Raw genomic sequence first — 18,178 nt, forward strand, 5'->3', positions numbered from 1 at the left:
AGGCATTGTGGGAGGCTGAGGCAGGAGGGTCACTTGAGCCCAGGAGTTTGAGGTTACAGTGATCTGTGATGACACCGTTGCACAACATGTGTGATAGAACAAGACCCCCACTCTAAAAAATTTTTTTAATTAAAAAAAAAAGATGCACAATTAAGAGTAAAATAACAGGCTGAGAAAACTGATTTCCTTGGTAACAGAGCTGAAACCAGTGTCTGCCTAATCCAAGGATACAGGGCTGCCTGAATATTTGGCACCATTAATTTTTTTTTCTTACTCTTAAAAAAGTCCCTCATTGTTTTTGGGCTCTGTAGTTAATTTTTTCCTAATGAGACTAGGTTGACTAAAATCATCTGACAGGGAAGAGGAGGTAAGGTTAAAAAGGAACCTAATTAGCAAGTTAATTATAGTAGGCAAAAAAGTGTATTGGTTATATAAATAAGCCATTGTTATACACAAGCAAGTTGGGCCTTGTCAAGGGACTTGTTAAGGTTTAGAGGTCAGAGGATCCATGTAATTAGGTGTTTAAGAAGAAAATAAAAGCAAAACAGCCACCAGAATTAGGAATGGCTGATGAGCCACTAACAGAAATGCCTTATTAAATTGGGGCTGTGCTGTTGAAGGGGTTGTTGGAACTGTTTCAGGGATTCCAAGGAAGAGTAGTCCCCCTCCCCCCTCCAAAAAGCTAGCTGGAACCAGAGCCAACAGAATTGCTGATGAGGAAAGTTTAAAGGCCTGGCCACAAGGGTCCCCGGGCCACAGAGGTGGCAGTAGGGCTGGTCATGTCACCATGCTGAGCAGCAGGAAGAAATACATTGTCAATGGCAACTCTGGGATTAAAACCCAGGTGAGACTAAGCTCTTATTTACCATTTGCTGCCGCTGTAGCCATTATTTAAAAGGCTGCTGCTTATATCCTTTTTTCCTCTTTTCCTGCTTTCATCTCGCTGTCTGGTATAAGGTGAGCCACTACTTTCATAACGGTCTCTTTTTCTCCCTTGCCTTGATACCTGTTAGAATTAGGCTATTCTGTCTGCAATGGAAAAGGAGGGTTACCTTGAAAGACTCTTTGGTTTCAGACAAGGTAGGAAAGTTAGAGGTTAAATCTACCAAGGTACCACAATTGGGGTAGGGATTACAAAATCAGTCCATTACAAAATGGACTGTTGCATGAAGAATATGGCATTTAATTATTGAGGGAAGGCAGACACCAGGGATGACCCACTTAACTCAGATATTCTGGTTATCAGTGAAAGACAGACATTTCTTGGGAAAATTATATAATTTATAAGTATGTAGCTAGTCGCTTTTAGAGAAACTTGAATTCCATGTCTAACCAAGGTTTTAGATCCCTATGTTCTAAATGGAGAAAGCCTGTACAGCCTAATTGCCTTTAGTGCCAAAAGACAACCTGGACTTGTTCTGGGTGGCGGGGTTACTGTGAGTGGAAAGGATTATAGAGAAGAGAGCTCAGCTCAGAGAAACTGATTTGAGATGATAATGCAGCTAGATATCTCTATGGTTTGTTGTTACCAAGGTGAAAATACCTAGGCATTACCCTGATCCTATAAATCTACAGAATCAGAGTGACTGGCCCCCTCTAGTGGTGTGAGTGCACATGCATGTGTGTATGTATGGGTGGTGCGGGGGCTTGTATTGAGGTAGGATTTATCTGTTATTCTTTTTGAAAAGAAGGCACTACTGAAGTTAGCAAGTGACTCAGTATGGCCTTTGGAAAATCCATTATTACTCTGTTTCCTAGATGACCTGCTAAAAAAGAATAAACCCTGTCTTAAACAAGGTTGATGAAATGGAAGCGAGAATTTTGAGAATTTTCAGCCTGACTGCTATCTACCTCCCCAGTTTCCTACCCTCTCTTTTCTCCGTCCCAACATTTTTGCTCTTAAAAAATATTTTAAGTTTAGGTGGTGCCCGTAGCTCAGTGGGTAGGGTGCCCACCACATACACCAAGGCTGACAGGTTTAAGCCTAGCCCAGGCCTGCTACAACAACAATGACAACTGCAACAAAAAAATAGCCGGGCATTGTGGTGGACGCCTGTAGTCCCAGCTACTTGGGAGGCTGAGGCAAGAGGATCGCTTCAGCCCAAGAATTTGAGGTTGCTGTAAGTTGCGATGTCACAGCACTCTACCCAAAGTGACAGCTTGAGACTCTGTCTCAAAAAAAAAATTTTTTTTTGAACAGTGCCTGTGGCTCAGTGGGTAGTGCACTGCCCCCATATACCTAGGGTGGTGGGTTCAAATCCGGCCCTGGCCAAACTGCAACAAAAAAATAGCTGGGTGTTGTGGTAGGTGCCTGTAATCCCAGCTACTTGGGAGTTTGAGGCAAGAGAATCAGCTAAGCCCAGGAGTTTTTTTTTTTTTTTTTTTTTTTTTGTAGAGACAGAGTCTCACTGTACCGCCCTCGGGTAGAGTGCCGTGGCGTCACACGGCTCACAGCAACCTCTAACTCTTGGGCTTACGCGATTCTCCTGCCTCAGCCTCCCGAGCAGCTGGGACTACAGGCGCCCGCCACAACGCCCGGCTATTTTTTGGTTGCAGTTTGGCCGGGGCTGGGTTAGAACCCGCCACCCTCGGCATATGGGGCCGGCGCCCTACTCACTGAGCCACAGGCGCCGCCCTAAGCCCAGGAGTTTGAGGTTGCTGTGAGATGTGTGATTGCCATGGCACTCTACCAAGGGCAATAAAGTGAGACTCTGTCTCTACCAAAAAAAAAAATTAAATTTAAGCTTATTTTATGTTTACTATATTAACTGAATATTCAGCCAAATATAGTGAAAATAGAATAGGTTACTTCAGATTCATGGATTCAGCACATGATTGAGTGCCTAGGATGTGCCAGGCATTTGTGCATGAGGATGTAAGGATGAATAAGATGATCCCTACCTTATGGAGCCTATAATTTATAACGGAAACAAGTAGGCAGACAGTTAAATCAGTTTAGTAGGTGCTATGTTAGAAATAGTACAATACATGAAAGTTTGTGTGCATCCCATGGGAATACACAGAAGGGGCACTTTATCCTTTTGAAATAAATTACTACTTTAGCAAAATAATCCGTTTTGTCCTTTTTCATTTTGTGAAAAGCCTCTAATCCAATGGATTTTCCTGTTGCTGAAAACAATTTGCAAACTCTAAAGAAGCACTACGCAGGCTTTATTTGTTGTTACAGCTATAAAAATGCTATGAATTCCCCTAAATGGCAATACTAAGGTATTTCGATTTGGCATTGGTCCCCTTGTCTCAGTACTCAAATGACTCATGAGTTACCTCTGACTACAGTAAGTGTAGTCATCAGTTGCTGCTTTCATCCTGTCTGATGTGTTTGGCTCATCTTTATCATTGAAAGTAAAATTAGTCATCATGTCTTCTATCCTTTTCAGTAGACCTTCCTCTGTGCCACCTTGAATCCACAAGAATAAGCAAGTATACAAACGTTCTGTTAGAGAAAAAGTATTAGTTCAATAAATGATATGAGCTTTGATTTGTAAAGTATTATAAAATATCAGCTGGCACCTCCTAACAGTAGGGGCAGAGATTAAACAGTCATTATCAGATATTGTCCAAAATGCAACCTCCAGAGTATGATCTGAGATTTATATACATTCAGTGAAATCATCTGTTCCTTCTATATCTTTTACAGTTAGTAAATGATTGATCTTGTAGTTTTTAGGTATTTTATAATGCCAAACATTAAAAAAAAGATAAGTTAATGCTTACTAGAACTGGAAAGCTAACTAATATGTTTCAGAAAACATTTAACAAATTAGAGTGGCTACCTGCATGAGTTATAAAAACACTGAACTGTAGGGATTAGGGGTGGGGAGTGGATTTATTTTATTTATTTCATTTTATTTATTTATTTATTTTTGAGTCTCACTTTCTTGCCCCAGTACAGTGCTGTGGCATCATAACTCACAGCAACCTCAAACTCTTGGGCTCAAGCAATCCCCTTGCCTCAGCCTCCCAAGTAGCTGGGACTACAGGCACTCACCACAACACCTGGCTAATTTTTAGATGTGGGATCTCGCACTTGCTCAGGCTGGTCTCGAACTGGTGAGCTCAAGCCATCCACCCACCTTGGCCTCCCAGAGTGCTGGGATTACAGGCGTGAGCTGGAATGGATTTATTAAATCTCCTGCTATGTTTCATAGTTTACGTATATTGTCTCATTGAACTCTCTAAAACCTGTGAGGTAAGTAGTTTTATCTGTTTTATTTATGGAAAAATGATGCTCACAAAAGCATCTTGACAACATCACACAGATAATAAGCGGCATAGCCAGAATGTGAATAATAAATGTGAATTCCAGAATGTTTGTTCTGAATGAAAAGCCATTGAAAAATTATTATTAGAAAAAAAACAAAGAAAAAAAGAAAAAATTATTATTATTATTATTTTTTTTTTTTAGAGACTGAGTCTTACCTTGTCGCCCTCGGTAGAGTGCCATGGCATCACTGCTCACAGGAACCTCCAACTCTTGGGCCCAGGCGATTCTCTTTGCCTCAGTCTCCTGAGTAGATGGTACTACAGGTGCCCACCACAATGCCCGGCTATTTTTTTGTTCAAACCTGCCACCCTCAGTATATAGGACTGGCACCCTACTCACTCAGTCACAGGTGCCGCCCCATTTAAAAATTATTATATTACCATTTACCAAGAATCTTGAAACTTGAATGCCAGTCATTTTTTTAAATGCAAGTCATTTCACTTTTGTTTTTAAAAATTTTTTCCTGATCTCTCTGCCCACATTTTACCTTTCTGTACCTTACAATTTTCTCATCTAGTATATCTAGAAACTTACAGCTACGTGGATAGTCTAAAAGATTCTTTCCAGCTTTAATTTTCAGCGAAACTATAGAAGGGATTTCTGAATATGACTCAATTTTCTAAAAATTTACTTTAACCAGAACATCCCATTTTCCATTTGGGGGAGGGATGTCACAATTTTATTGTAAAAAGCATATAGTCAGAGAGTGATCATAGATTTGAATTTGATAGAAACATAGTAGGTAATGAATGAAAAACTATTCTTCTGTTCAAAGAGTCTTAACATTCCTGATAGGAATACAGTCAGATCAACTACAAAGAAAAATAAGAGCCTACAATGCAAGCCTAGCGTTGCTCTCAAAATGGAGGTTCTTTTCCCTTATGTAACTAGGGTTCTTTTCCTTAGCAGATCCAATTTGCTGACCAGAAGCAAGAATTCAACAAACGTCCCACCAAAATTGGACGTCGCTCTCTGTCTCGGTCCATTTCTCAGTCATCTACTGACAGCTACAGCTCAGGTGAGTGTGAGCTGCTGTGGACCCATGCATTAAGGCTAATACGTATGATCAACAGACCCCACCTCCCCCAACCCCACCACCCTCCATCTATCCAAGGCTAAGTAAGCATAACCTCATCTGTGCTTTGAATAAATACTTTGAGTCAAAATTTGGTGGAATCTTTGGATTTCTCTTCAGAATTCAGAGTGGTACTTAATAGAGGCCTCCTTTTCCAACAGAAGCAGAAGAAATGATTAAGGAAATTGAGTTATTTGATCTACTCAGAAAGGTGGGGATATGTTGTTCACTGACCTTCACTAAACAATATATGTAATGACTTGTGTTTTTTCCATCCTTTAAAAATAAAAATGAAGTTCCTCATCCTTTCATCTGTTACTAGCAAATTAACAGAGAAACCTCAATTCTCTTAAGAAGCAATGAAGACACAGCACTCTACCCAGGGCCACAAAGTGAGACTCTATCTCAGAAAAAGAAAAGATTTTACTTACAAATAAAAATTGCCATTTTGGGTTGCCTGATTTTGGGATATCCCACTATCCTGGTTATGCTTATCTGGACATTTTCCAGATTAAAGAGTCCTTTTAAACAATATTATCAATATATTCCTATCAATATAATATTCTAGATGGTCAGAATTAATCTATAAGAAGTGTTATTTCCATAAATCTGCTTTCAAAATGCAGCCTAAGATTGTTTACTTCTTTAGCATCTGCCTCACATGCATTGTTGCCTTCTTTTTTTTTCTCCTTCACATGAACAATTGTCAATCCCTTTTAAACAGATTCTGAATGGAGATGCCTATTGCCCTGATTCATTTTTAATCCATGTTTGTTTTAGTGTATGATCCTAGAAAACTCTTGCTTCCTGGCATATTCATAAAAGAGAAATGGAAAGTCATAGGATACAGAAAGAACTCCAGGCCCATCAAATGAGAACCCAAGAATAATGGAAGTGACTCACAGTTTTCTAAATATTAGAATATATGCAAATGCATAACAATAAGAACTTGGAGCCCATTTTCAGTGGGCATTATAATTTAAATGACTATAGAAATTACCACTGGAGAGTCCCAAAGATGGATCCTTGAACCCACTTCCTTTCTCCATTTATACTTTCTCCCTAGGTGAACTCATTTAATCTGATAGTTTTAAATACCATGTATTGAGGCTAGGTGCAGAAGCTCAACGCCTATAATTCTAGCACTCTGAGAGCCTGAGGCAGGAGGATTCCTTGAGCTCAGGTGTTCAAGACCAGCCTGAGCAAGAGTGAGACCCTGTCTCTACTTAAAAAAATTAGAAAAAATTAGTTGGGAGTTGTCACACATTCCTGTAGTCTCAGCTACTAGGTAGGCTGAGGAAGGAGGATTGCCTGAGCCCAGGAATTTGAGATAGCTGTGAGCTAGGCTGACACCATGGCACTCTAGACTGGGCAGCAGAATGAGACTCTGTCTCCTAAATAAATAGATACCATATGTTGGTGTTTGATTCTCATATTTTATCTCTAGCTCAAGTCTCTCTCCTGCACACTAGATCCATGTATTCAACTATCTGCTTAATTTTTTCACTTGGATGATTTATAGACATTTCATACCTCTCATGTCTTAAAAACTGATCTTCTTGGTTCCAACTTTACCCATCTTCAGTCTATTCCCAACACTGTAGCCAAATTCATCCTTTTATAATACATCAGGTCACATCGATACTCTGCTCAAACCCTCCAAAGGCTTACCAGACTCACTCTGGGTGAGGTCTAATTTTCTTAGGGCAGTCTGTAAGGCTCTATCCCATCCAGCCTTCCATTATGTGTCTGATCATCTCTCTACTTCTCCAAACCTCCCTCTTCTCCCAGCTGTTAATTTCACTCTACCCATAGTAGTCTCCTTACTGTTGTTTTGAAATATGCCAGACACTCTCCTGCCTCAAGACCTTTGTACTTGTCGTTCTCTTTGCCTGAAATGCTGTCTTCCCAGAAATATGCACAGCTGGCTATCTTACCTCCTGCACTTCTTTATCAAAAATATTATCCGGTCCAAAGATAGTGAGTTATCTCAGTTGATTTACAGTTACAGATAGAATTCCTTGTTCTATTCTTTGCTTCTCACTACTGCACTTGACTAGTCTTTAAAATACATACATTTATGAGTGTGTGTGTATATAATTTATTTCACCTTCTCATTGAGTCCTATCCTGGCTATTCTTCTATTATACACAACATGGTGACTGTAGTTAATAACAATGTATTCTATTCTATTTTTTTTTTTTTTTTGTAGAGACAGAGTCTCACTTTATCGCCCTTGGTAGAGTGCCATGGCATCACACAGCTCACAGCAACCTCCAATTCCTGGGCTTAGGTGATTCTCTTGCCTCAGCCTCCTGAGTAGCTGGGACTACAGGCGCCCGCCACAACACCCGGCTATGTTTTTTGTTGCAGTTTGGCTGAGGCCAGGTTTGAACCTGCAACCGTTGGTATATGGGCCAGCACCCTACCCACTGAGTCACAGGCACCACCCAACAATGTATTATATTCTTGAAAATCAGTAAAAGAATAGATTTTAAGTGTTCCCACCACCAAAAATAAGTATATGAGATAATATATATGTTAATTAACTCTATTGTGCCATTCCACAATGTATACATATTTTAAAATATTGTTTGTTTTGTACACAATAAATATATGCAATTTTATGTCAATTAAAAATGCATTCATTAAGGGGGAGGGGGAGGACAATTGGCAGAAAGAGGAGAGGGCATGAGGTGGCATCTCACCTTACGTGCACATTGTGAGGGTATGTATCATGTCCCCTGGGTGAGGGACTCTTTTACATCTGGAACTTTACCCTGGAAGTGAGAACAATTAACATAAAAATTTGTACTCTCATATTAATTTGAAATAAAAAAATGCATTCATTAAAAATAAATACTATAAAAATACCTCACCTAATACTCCTTATCAAATTTTTCTTTTATTTTTATTCATAGCACTTCCTATCATATAACATACTTTATATTTTACTAATTTTTTCTTTTACCTCCCATCTAATGCTAGATGCAAGAGAGTAGAAATTTTTGTCTTTATATTGCTCTGCTTCCAGCATTTAGAACTGTTTGACACATAAAAGGGCCTCAGTAAATGATATTAATGAAAGGGGTTCAGAGACGTTCTTATTATACTTTACACCTTTGCCAAGGTCTCTAATATACTCAGTATATGTGAACAGCCAGACTAAGGTTTATGACATTTCAAAAAAAGATGCTTTCCTATCCAAAGTGCTTATTTTGCTGAAGATACTTAGAGGCTAAGTGGGCTATGGCTTACTCTTCCTTCATAATGATTCTAGTACTAAGTTTTACCATGTTTTATTTAGGAACCTCTACCAGCCTTTCTCAAACAGGGTTCCTTATCTAAATCACAGAACACAGGAAATGATTTGATAGACTATTTTCTTAATTCTCCAAAAGATGGTACATAAATAGTAACTTTTTAGATGCATGGGAGAGAAGTTAATTCTTTGTATATAATGAATGAATGCTTCAGGCATTAGAACTTAATTCTAGCAGAACCTAAGTTAAGTGCTACATTAATCCATGAAATTATTTTATAAGAAACAAATGGCAGGATATGACGGCTCATGCCTGTGATGCAAATGCTTTGAGGGTCTGAGCAGGAAGGATTGCTTGAGCCTAGGAATTGGAGAGCAACCCTGGCATCATAGACCCCATCTCTACAAAAAAAAAAGTTTAAAAATGAGCGGAGCATGGTGGCATTCACTGGTAGCCCCAGCTACTTGGGAGGCTGTTGTAGGAAGATGATTTGAGCCCAGGAGTTTCAGGTTGTAGTGAGCTGTGGCTGTGGCACTTCATTCTCACTTGGGTGACAGAGTGAGACCTCATCTCAAAAATCCAAACAAACTTCTAAAAGCTCTTTCCCTAAGCAAAAAATCTCATAAAAACAAGTGAACAAAAGAGACTTTCTTCCAAAGTCAGACTACTCTCACTGATATATTTCTGGAAAAGCTGTCATTATAGTGAGTTAATTGGTTAAGAATAAGGAGGGAAAACAGAAGTCCTTATTCATAATTGGTTCTTAAAAGTTAGAGATATTTTTAGATTTTCCAAACAGCAAAGTTTTGTCCACATATTGGTACATTCTGGACAACTGATACGTTTGGTTTTTATCTTAGAGCAGGTCTGTATACAGGGCTCTTTGAAGCCTGTATACATTTTGGTCCAAGGAAAAATATTGGTTGAATTAACTGTAACCAGTTGACTATTAAGAAAATTAAATACTGTTTTCTCTAGCTTTTGGAATAAGGAAGTGATGTAATTTTTTTCTTTGAGTTGAGGTGGGAGAGCCAAAAGTTGGAATGCTTCTCTTAAGGGAATATTTTATTTTATTTATTTTTGTTTGTTTGTTTTCTTGACTCATCCTTAGAAGCTGGAGAAGAACAGGAGGGGAGAGCTATTCTGGGTAGAGTTAGGATTCCAGTCTCAACTTTTTTAATTACTTCCAGCCAACCACCTGTTGCTTTGGTAAATTCATAAGAGATGACGGAGGTACAAAAAAAAGAAACTGCCAGATAATGATGTATGTATATCATTCTTTTCCCATTCAAAATCCTAAAACTAAGTAAGAACCTTTAAAGATAATTATACCAGGTAGTGAATTTAAAATATGTGCAAAAGCGGGTAATATCAGGTATCCCTGATGCAGTGCTTAACTACTATATGCCAAGCATTGCACTAAACGCTTTACTTATATTATCTTGATCTTCTCAAGTCATGTCCTCCTGTTATCTAGTCTTATAGCATCTTGATTTCTGCTTCATAGCATACATTACAACTGTTTTGAAAAAAAACTTTTATTTTATAATTAGTTATTTCACTTCTGGCTCACCTACCCTGTTTTCCCCAAAATAAGACATCCTCTGAAAATAAGACCTACTCACAGGAAAGATAAGACGTCCTCTGAAAATAAGACCTAGCGCGTCTTTGGGAGCACACCTTAATATAAGACACTGTCTTATTTTCGGGGAAACAGGGTACTAGACTGAAAACTCCATTAAGGTAAGGACCATATCTGTCTTGTATTCCCAGTACCTAAACTATGGCTGGTACATGGTAAGGGCACAAGTAAAAGTGAATTCACTAAATGTGTGAATGATGGTATACGTGAATAAATTAACAGCCCTACTAGATTCTGGTATCACCTCTACTTTATACACCAGAGACTGAGACTTCGACCAAAGTCTGACTGTAAAACATGTAACCACTATCTTTAAATGGCCACTGCAGAGCATAAAAATTATCATGGCTCTGGAAAAGGATTTGAAATTTCAGGATATTGGATATCCACATGTAAAACACTGAAAGTGGCCCCACACCTCTCTCCACTCACAAAAATTGATTCAAGATGGATAAAGGACTTAAATTTAAGGCGTGAAACAATAAAAATCCTCAAAGAAAGCACAGAAAAAACACTGGAAGATATTGGCCTGGGGAAAGACTTCATGAAGAAGACTGCCATGGCCATTGCAACAACAACAAAAATAAACAATGGGACTTAAACGAAAAGCTTCTGTACAGCTAAGGAGACAACAACCAAAGCTAATAGACTGCACAGTGGGAAAGGATATTTGCATATTTTGAATTGGACAAAAGCTTGATAACTAGGATCTATAGAGAACTCAAATTAATCCACATGAAAAAAGCCAACAATCCTATATATCAATGAGCAAGAGACATGAATAGAACCTTCTCTAAAGAAGACAGATGTATAGCTAACAAACATGAAAAAATGTTCATCATCCCTATTTATTAGAAAAATGCAAATCAAAACCACCCTGAGATACCATCTAACCCCAGCGAGAATGGCACATATCACAAAATCTCAAAACTACAGATGCTGGCGTGGATGTGGAGAGAAGGGAACACTTTTACACTGCTGGTGGGACTGCAAACTAATATCAATTTTTTGAAAGGAAGTATGGAGAAACCTCAAAGAATTCAAGTTAGACCTCTCATTTGATCCTGCAATCCCATTAATGGGCATCTATCTACCCAGAAGGAAAAAAATCCTTTTATCATAAGGACACTTGCACTAGACTGTTTATTGCAGCTCAATTTACAATCACCAAAATGTGGAAACAGCCTAAATGCCCACCAACCCAGGATGGATTAACAAGCTGTGGTATATGTACACCATGGAATACTATTCAGCCATTAAAAAAAATGGAGACTTTACATCCTTTGTATTAACCTGGTTGGAAGTGGAACACATTATTCTTAGTAAAGCATCACAAGAATGGAGAAGCATGAATCCTATGTACTCAATTTTGATATGAGGACAATTAAGGATACAGTTGGGGTGGGGGAAGGGGAGAGCAGAGAGAGAAAGAAGGATGGAGGGGTGAGAGAAAAGAAGAGTAGAGAGAGGGAAGGAGGGAGGGGTGTGGGGCCTTGGTGCGTGCCACACCTTTTGGGGACATGATTGTAAGAGGGACTTTACCTAACAAATGCAATCAGTGTAACCTGGTTTCTTGTACCCTCAATGAATCCCCAACAATTAAAAAAAAAAATCCTGACAAAAAAAAAAGGAAATTTCAGGATATTCTGAATGTAAAAGGTTTCTTCAAAAGCAATTTTTCCTGTAAATTTCAATTAAGATTAGGGTTGGCTATTATCTTTTTTCTCTCTTGGGTGGTAGAAATATAGATCCCCTAAGCCTCTAACTCATGAGCTATTTCTGAATATTGATTGGTAAAACAGATGACTGCTCAGAAAGTTGTTTCTGGATTCTGTTGCCAAAAGTACTTTGAGCTCTCCCAGGGGGGTGGGGGGGACCACAAACTTTGTGTACAGATTAGCTCCTTTCAAGAACAAAAGTCCTTTTGGAGATATTTACTAATTCCCTTACCTCCCCTGGTGCCCATGTTCATTCTCCTTGCCTCGTGTTAGGACTTTGCTCTAGGGCACTTTTCCAGTTCCAAGATAGATTCTCAGGCCCCTGCTGCCCAAGCAGTCTGTAGTGCCATACCTGATTAATTGGGCAAAGTCAGACTTGCCTTTTACAGCCCTCCCAGAGAGAGACTCTTTGCTAAGAAATCCCAGAAATGCCTTAATTCTCTGGCTTTAAGTAGATCAGAACACCATAGACCCTAGACCCTCTGAACTTTCACAGTTTTCTTCCCTGAAAAGTGATGGGAGTACTTCTTGTTCCACTAAGAGATAGAAAATGCTTTATAGGCTGGGTGCCCATAGCTCAGAGGGTGGTGTGCCCATCACAAGCACTGAGGCAGGCAGGTTCAAACCTGACCGAGGCTTGCTGAACAACAATACAACTGCAACAACAACAAAAATATCTGGGCATTGTGGTGGACGCCTGTAGTCCCAGCACTTGGGAGGCTGAGGCAAGAAAATCGCTTAAGCCCAAGGGTTGGAGGTTGCTGTGAGCTGTGACATCATGGCACTCTACCCAGGGCGACATAGTGAGACTATGTCTCAAAAAAAAAAAGAAAAAAAAAAAAAAACAGAAAGAAAATGCTTTATAGACAGTACTTTATATCTTCCACTCCCCAAAATTGTGGGGGTTAGGAATAACTATCTTCAGAAACTTAAGGAAAAGCTCAGCACCTGTAGCACAGTGGCTAAAGGCACCAGCCATATACACCAAGGCTGGCGGGTTCAAACCTGGCCCAGGCCAACTGAACACCAATGACAACTGCAACAAAAATAGCCCAGTGGGTGTGGTGCCCATCATATGCACTGAGGCAGGCAGGTTCAAACCTTGCCCAGGCTTGCTGAACAACTGCAACAACAATAAAAATATCTGGGCATTGTTGTAGGTGCCTGATGTCCCAGCTACTTGGGAGGCTGAGGCAAGAGAATCGCTTAAGCCCAAGAGTTTGAGGTTGCTGTGAGCTGTGATGCCACAGCACTCTACCAAGGGCAACATAGTGAGACTCTGTCTCAAAAAGAAAAAAGAAACTTAAGGAAAGAAATTGCTTCACATTTTCTAGCAAATGATTAACAACTACAGAGTTACATGAAGACTAGCAGTGGATAGCAGTAGCAGCAGTTGCTTGTTAGCCATAATAAAAAAATAGACCCATCATCTAGTGTATATTGCTACATGGATTCAATATAAGTATAAGAGCATTTTGTACCTAACGAGGAGTTTCTTCATTCTTTGGGAATCTAAAATGCGTAACACAGAACCCACTGAGGCCAGCAAGAAGAGAAAGCACAATAAATACTTCATTTTGTCAGTGTCTAATTGGGTCTGCAGGCATAGTTCAGCAAGTCTTAAAAAAGGAATCTCTGTTATGTCAGACAAACACTTTTTGTATGGTTCTTAATTACTTTCACATGGGTTCCTTGTTTTCTAGGTCTTATCTGTTCAGCTATTGTACTAAAACACAAATTACGTTAGACATTTAAGATGCAAAGAGAGAAAGGTACATGGGATGCCAGAAACCCATAGGTTAATGACTGTGATGTTGCATTAGAGACTTTTCACCTATTGCTACCATGGCATCACTCTCTCTTTTCACATATTCAAGGACCTCTGCATATTCTGAAAATAAAGTTAGCCCTAGATTTCAAGTTAATGGTACCCAGGGAAAATATCTTTGGCAACTTCTCTTAGCTTTCCTTTTCTGACCTATCAATAGCACTTTCCATAGAAGATGAGTGATAGCCCCATGGTACCACTTAGGTGCTTGCCAGAGGCGTGTATTTGCATGGTGCTGGATGGCTAGAGAAGCCTCAGTTCACTCTGTAGTTCGGAATTGTAGAGGAAGCTTTTTTTTTTCTGCTGAGGTTTGTTTATTTTGTCATTCCAGCGGCTTCATATACAGATAGCTCTGATGATGAGACATCCCCCAGGGACAAGCAGCAGAAGAACTCTAAGGGAAGCAGTGACTTCTGTGTCAAGAACATCAAACAGGCAGAGTTTGGACGAAGAGAAATTGAAATTGCTGAACAAGGTAAAGAAAGCATGCACCTTTTTTCCCTCTTAACCTGTCTATGTCTTTCTGTCCATGTTAACCCTTTCTATATCCTAGGGTTTGGTAGCTTGTGAAACTTGTGAGTAACATTGAAGAATAATTACAATGAAAGAAATGTGAGCTTAGGAAACACTGTGGGGAGGAGTAAACTGTGGCAAAGTCTAAAAGGAACCCCTGTACAAGAAAACAGGAGAGAGAGTAGATAAGGAGGACTTAGTACAGGGAATTGGAACCCCGTAGCATTTGCCTCTGAAAATGCTAATAAAAGAAAATTCAAGTTTAATGTCTTGATCCCTTGAGGAACCTAATATGACCCGATGGGGAGAAGGATCTTAACTTGAAAAGTAAGTTTCCTGGTTATTCTTTTATCTTTTATTCTCTCCTCTTTAATATTGCTGTATATGTATTGTGTCTTTTTCAGAAATGCCTGCACTGATGGCTTTGAGGAAGAGAGCTCAAGGAGAAAAGCCTTTGGCTGGAGCCAAAATTGTGGGTTGCACACATATTACTGCTCAGACTGCTGTGAGTCCTTTTCCTTTCTCTTCTTCAAAACAATGGTAAATAGTAGCCACCAGCTACTGAATGCTTACAACATGCCAAGCACCAAGTTAAGAGCTTAGCAAATACTAGTTCACTAATCCTCATCATAGCCGTATAAAACAGGTATTCCTGTTTCTATTTTGTAAATGAGGAAGCTGAGGCTCAAAGGGTTTAAGAAATTTGTTTAAAGTTATATAGCTAGTAAATTATAGAATCAAGATTTGATCTTCAATATATGGTATTTCCCCTGTTATCCATGGGGGATAAGTTTCAATACCCCCAGTGGATGTGTGAAACCTCGGGTAGCATCAAACTCTATGCCTACTGTGTTTTTTCCTATTTGTTCATACTTGTGATACAGTTTGATTTACACAGTTGGTGCTCCATATCTGTAGGTTCTGCATTTGAGGATTCAACCAACTGCAGATTGAAAATAAACAGGACCCTAAACATTTGTACCCTCATATCAATTTGAAATTTTAAAAACAGGAAGAAAATAATTGGGAGAAAAAAATACAACAATAAAAAAATACATATTTTTAAAATACAGTATAACAACTATTTATATAACATTTATATCGTATGAGGCATTATAAGTAATTTAGAGATAGTTTAAAGTATATGAGAGGATGTGTGTTATACACAATACTCTGACATTTTATATAAGAACTTGAGCATCCTCAGGTTTTGTTATCCAAGGGAGTCCCAAAACAATCCACCATGGATACCAAGAAATGATTATAAATTTGGCATAGTAAGAGAGTAACAAGAATAACTGGCTCAGCGCTTATAGCTCAAGCGGCTAGAGTGTCAGCCACATACATTGGACCTGGCAGATTGGAATCCAGCCCAGGCCTGCCAAACAACAATGACAACTACAACCAAAAAAAAATACTCAGGCATTGTGGCGGGTGCCTGTAGTCCCAGTTACTTGGGAAGCTGAGGCAAGAGAATCGCTTAAGCCCAAGAGTTTGAGGTTGCTGTGAGCTGTAACACCACAGCACTCTACCGAGGGTGACATAGTCAGACTCTGTCTCATACAAAAAAACAAGAATAACTTTGGCTTAGCTCCCTTAGCACAGTGGTTACAACGCCAGCCACATACACCAAGCCTGGCAGGTTTGAACCTGGCCCAAGCCAGCTAAACAACAATGACAAGTGCAACAACAAAAAAAATAACCAGGTGTTGTGGCAGGTGCCTATAGTTCCAGCTACTTGGGAGGCTTAGGCAAGAGAATTGCTTAAGCCCAAGAGTTTGAGGTTACTGTGAAATGTGATGCCATAGCACTCTACTGAGGGCGACTTGGTGAAACTGTCTCAAAACAAAAAAAAAAGAAAACCCAAGAATAGCTAATAATAAAATAGGGCAATTATAATAAAGACTAATAAAAGTTTTATGAATGTTGTCTCTCTCTGCCAAAATATCTTATCGAACTGTACTCCCATAATTTCAGACCTTGGTTGACTGTGGATAACTGAAACTGCAGATGGGGGGACTATTATATCAAAATAAGCAAGCTCGGCTCGGCGCCTGTGGCTCAAGCGGCTAAGGTGCCAGCCACATACACCTGAACTGGCAGGTTCGAATCCAGCCCGGGCCTGCCAAACAAAAATGACGGCTGCAACCAAAAAAAAAAAAAAAAAGCCAGGCATTGTGGTGAGCACCTGTAGTCCCAGCTACTTGGGAAGCAGAGGCGGAGGCAGGAGACTGGCTTGAGCCCAGGAGTTGGAGGTTGCTGTGAGCTGTGATGCCACGGCACTCTACCCAGGGTGACAGCTTGAGATTCTGTATCAAAAAAAAAAAAAGCAAGCTCATGCTTCTGCGGCTATACTACACTGCTTCCCTTTATCTTCCCGTCCAGTGTCATTTCTGTAAACAAGGCAACCTTATGTGTTGGGCTGCTTTTGGCTACAAATAGGATAAAACCTGATTCTATCTGACTTACACATAAGAGATGTATTACATTATGTAGCTAAAAGTCCAAAGGGAAGGCAGACTTCAGATGTAGGATCCCAAGACTGTGATTGTATCTCTGTGATTCTCTTGGAGATACCTTCTCAGTCTACTTACTATACCCTCAAGATGATAGCCAGAAGATTATAGTTGTTTTAGTCATTACAAACTGCCATGAAAAAGAGCCATGTCTTCCTCTCTCTCAAGAGCAAGGAAACCTTTCCAGAATTCCTCCAGATACTCCATTATGTCTCAATGAGCAGAACTCAGTCACCTGTATGTGCTCCACCACTCCTGAAAAAAGGATTAGAATTACCATGATTAGTTTAAACCAGTGATTCCTACCTTCTTCTTTCTACAAAAATAAATTTGGCAGTGTCTCCGAATTATCCTGAAACAGAATTCAAATAACATATCTAAGTATATGTAATTTATTTATTTTTTTTTTTTTTAGAGAGAATCTCACTTTATCATTCTCAGTAGAGTGCCATGTTGTCACAGCTCACAGCAACCTCCAACTCCTGGACTTTGGCGATTTTCTTGCCTCAGCCTCCCAAGTCTGAGGCACCCACCACAATGCCTGGCTTTTATTTTGTTTGCAAAAAAGAAAAGGAAAAACTATTTTGTATTAAAACTATAAAAATACTTTTTTAAAATATGTAAATTAGAATTGGGTTCCAAACTCAGGTAATTATACATATATTGTGTACCCACATGAACTTTCCCTGGGACATTTGATATGTGGCACAATTTTTTGTTTTAAGAGACTGTCCTGGCTTGGCACCTATACCTCAGCAGCTAGGGCTCCAGCCACATACACCAGAGCTGGTGGATTCGAGTCCAGCCTGGGCTCGCCAAACAACGACAGGTACAACCAAAAAATAGCCGGGTGTTATGGCAAGCGCCTGTAGTCACAGCTACTTGGGAGGCTGAGGCAAGAGAATCGCTTAAGCCCAAGAGTTGGAGGTTGCTGTGAGCTGTGACGTCATGGTACTCTAGCCAAGGCGACAGCTTGAGACTCTGTCTCAAAAGAAAAAAAAGAGACTGTCCTGCAGTTTCAAAATGTCCAGATTCCTGGCCCTGCCCACTAAATGCCAGTAGAACTTCTCTCCCAATTATTGTGACAACCAGAAATACTCCAACAATTTTCAAAATCTGCTCTTTTGAGTCATCATCAAAGATGTAATAGATATTAAGTTGCCAGCTAAATTGGTGTATTAAGAAATGGTCTGGAGTCTTTTATGGGATTAATAAGATCTGAGTCATTTGTATGGGTAGATCAACTTTCAAAAGATTATTATTATTTTTTTATTTTTTAGAGACAGAGTCTCACTTTGTCACCTAGGTAGAGTGCCATGGCGGCACAGCTCACAACAA

The 18,178-nt window shown here is 39.6% G+C and overlaps 1 protein-coding gene across 12 annotated transcripts in view; it reads left to right on the plus strand.

Annotated features, from left to right (window-relative positions):
* Positions 1 to 18,178, plus strand: part of AHCYL2 (adenosylhomocysteinase like 2) — a 199,240-nt gene that overhangs the window by 143,188 nt on the left and 37,874 nt on the right. For 5 of the 12 annotated variants that reach the window (XM_053609156.1, XM_053609158.1, XM_053609162.1 and 2 more), the window contains 3 exons: positions 5,195 to 5,303; positions 14,143 to 14,286; positions 14,729 to 14,829. In XM_053609156.1, coding sequence (XP_053465131.1) covers positions 5,195 to 5,303; positions 14,143 to 14,286; positions 14,729 to 14,829 — 354 coding nt within the window. Of the gene's footprint in view, positions 1 to 530; positions 845 to 5,191; positions 5,304 to 14,142; positions 14,287 to 14,728; positions 14,830 to 18,178 lie in introns of those variants that run through there. The other 7 variants (XM_053609157.1, XM_053609155.1, XM_053609160.1 and 4 more) reach the window with 4 other exon arrangements.

This window comes from Nycticebus coucang, chromosome 11 (genome assembly GCF_027406575.1).
Source record: "Nycticebus coucang isolate mNycCou1 chromosome 11, mNycCou1.pri, whole genome shotgun sequence".
In the NCBI taxonomy this organism is placed as follows: Eukaryota; Metazoa; Chordata; class Mammalia; order Primates; family Lorisidae; genus Nycticebus; species Nycticebus coucang.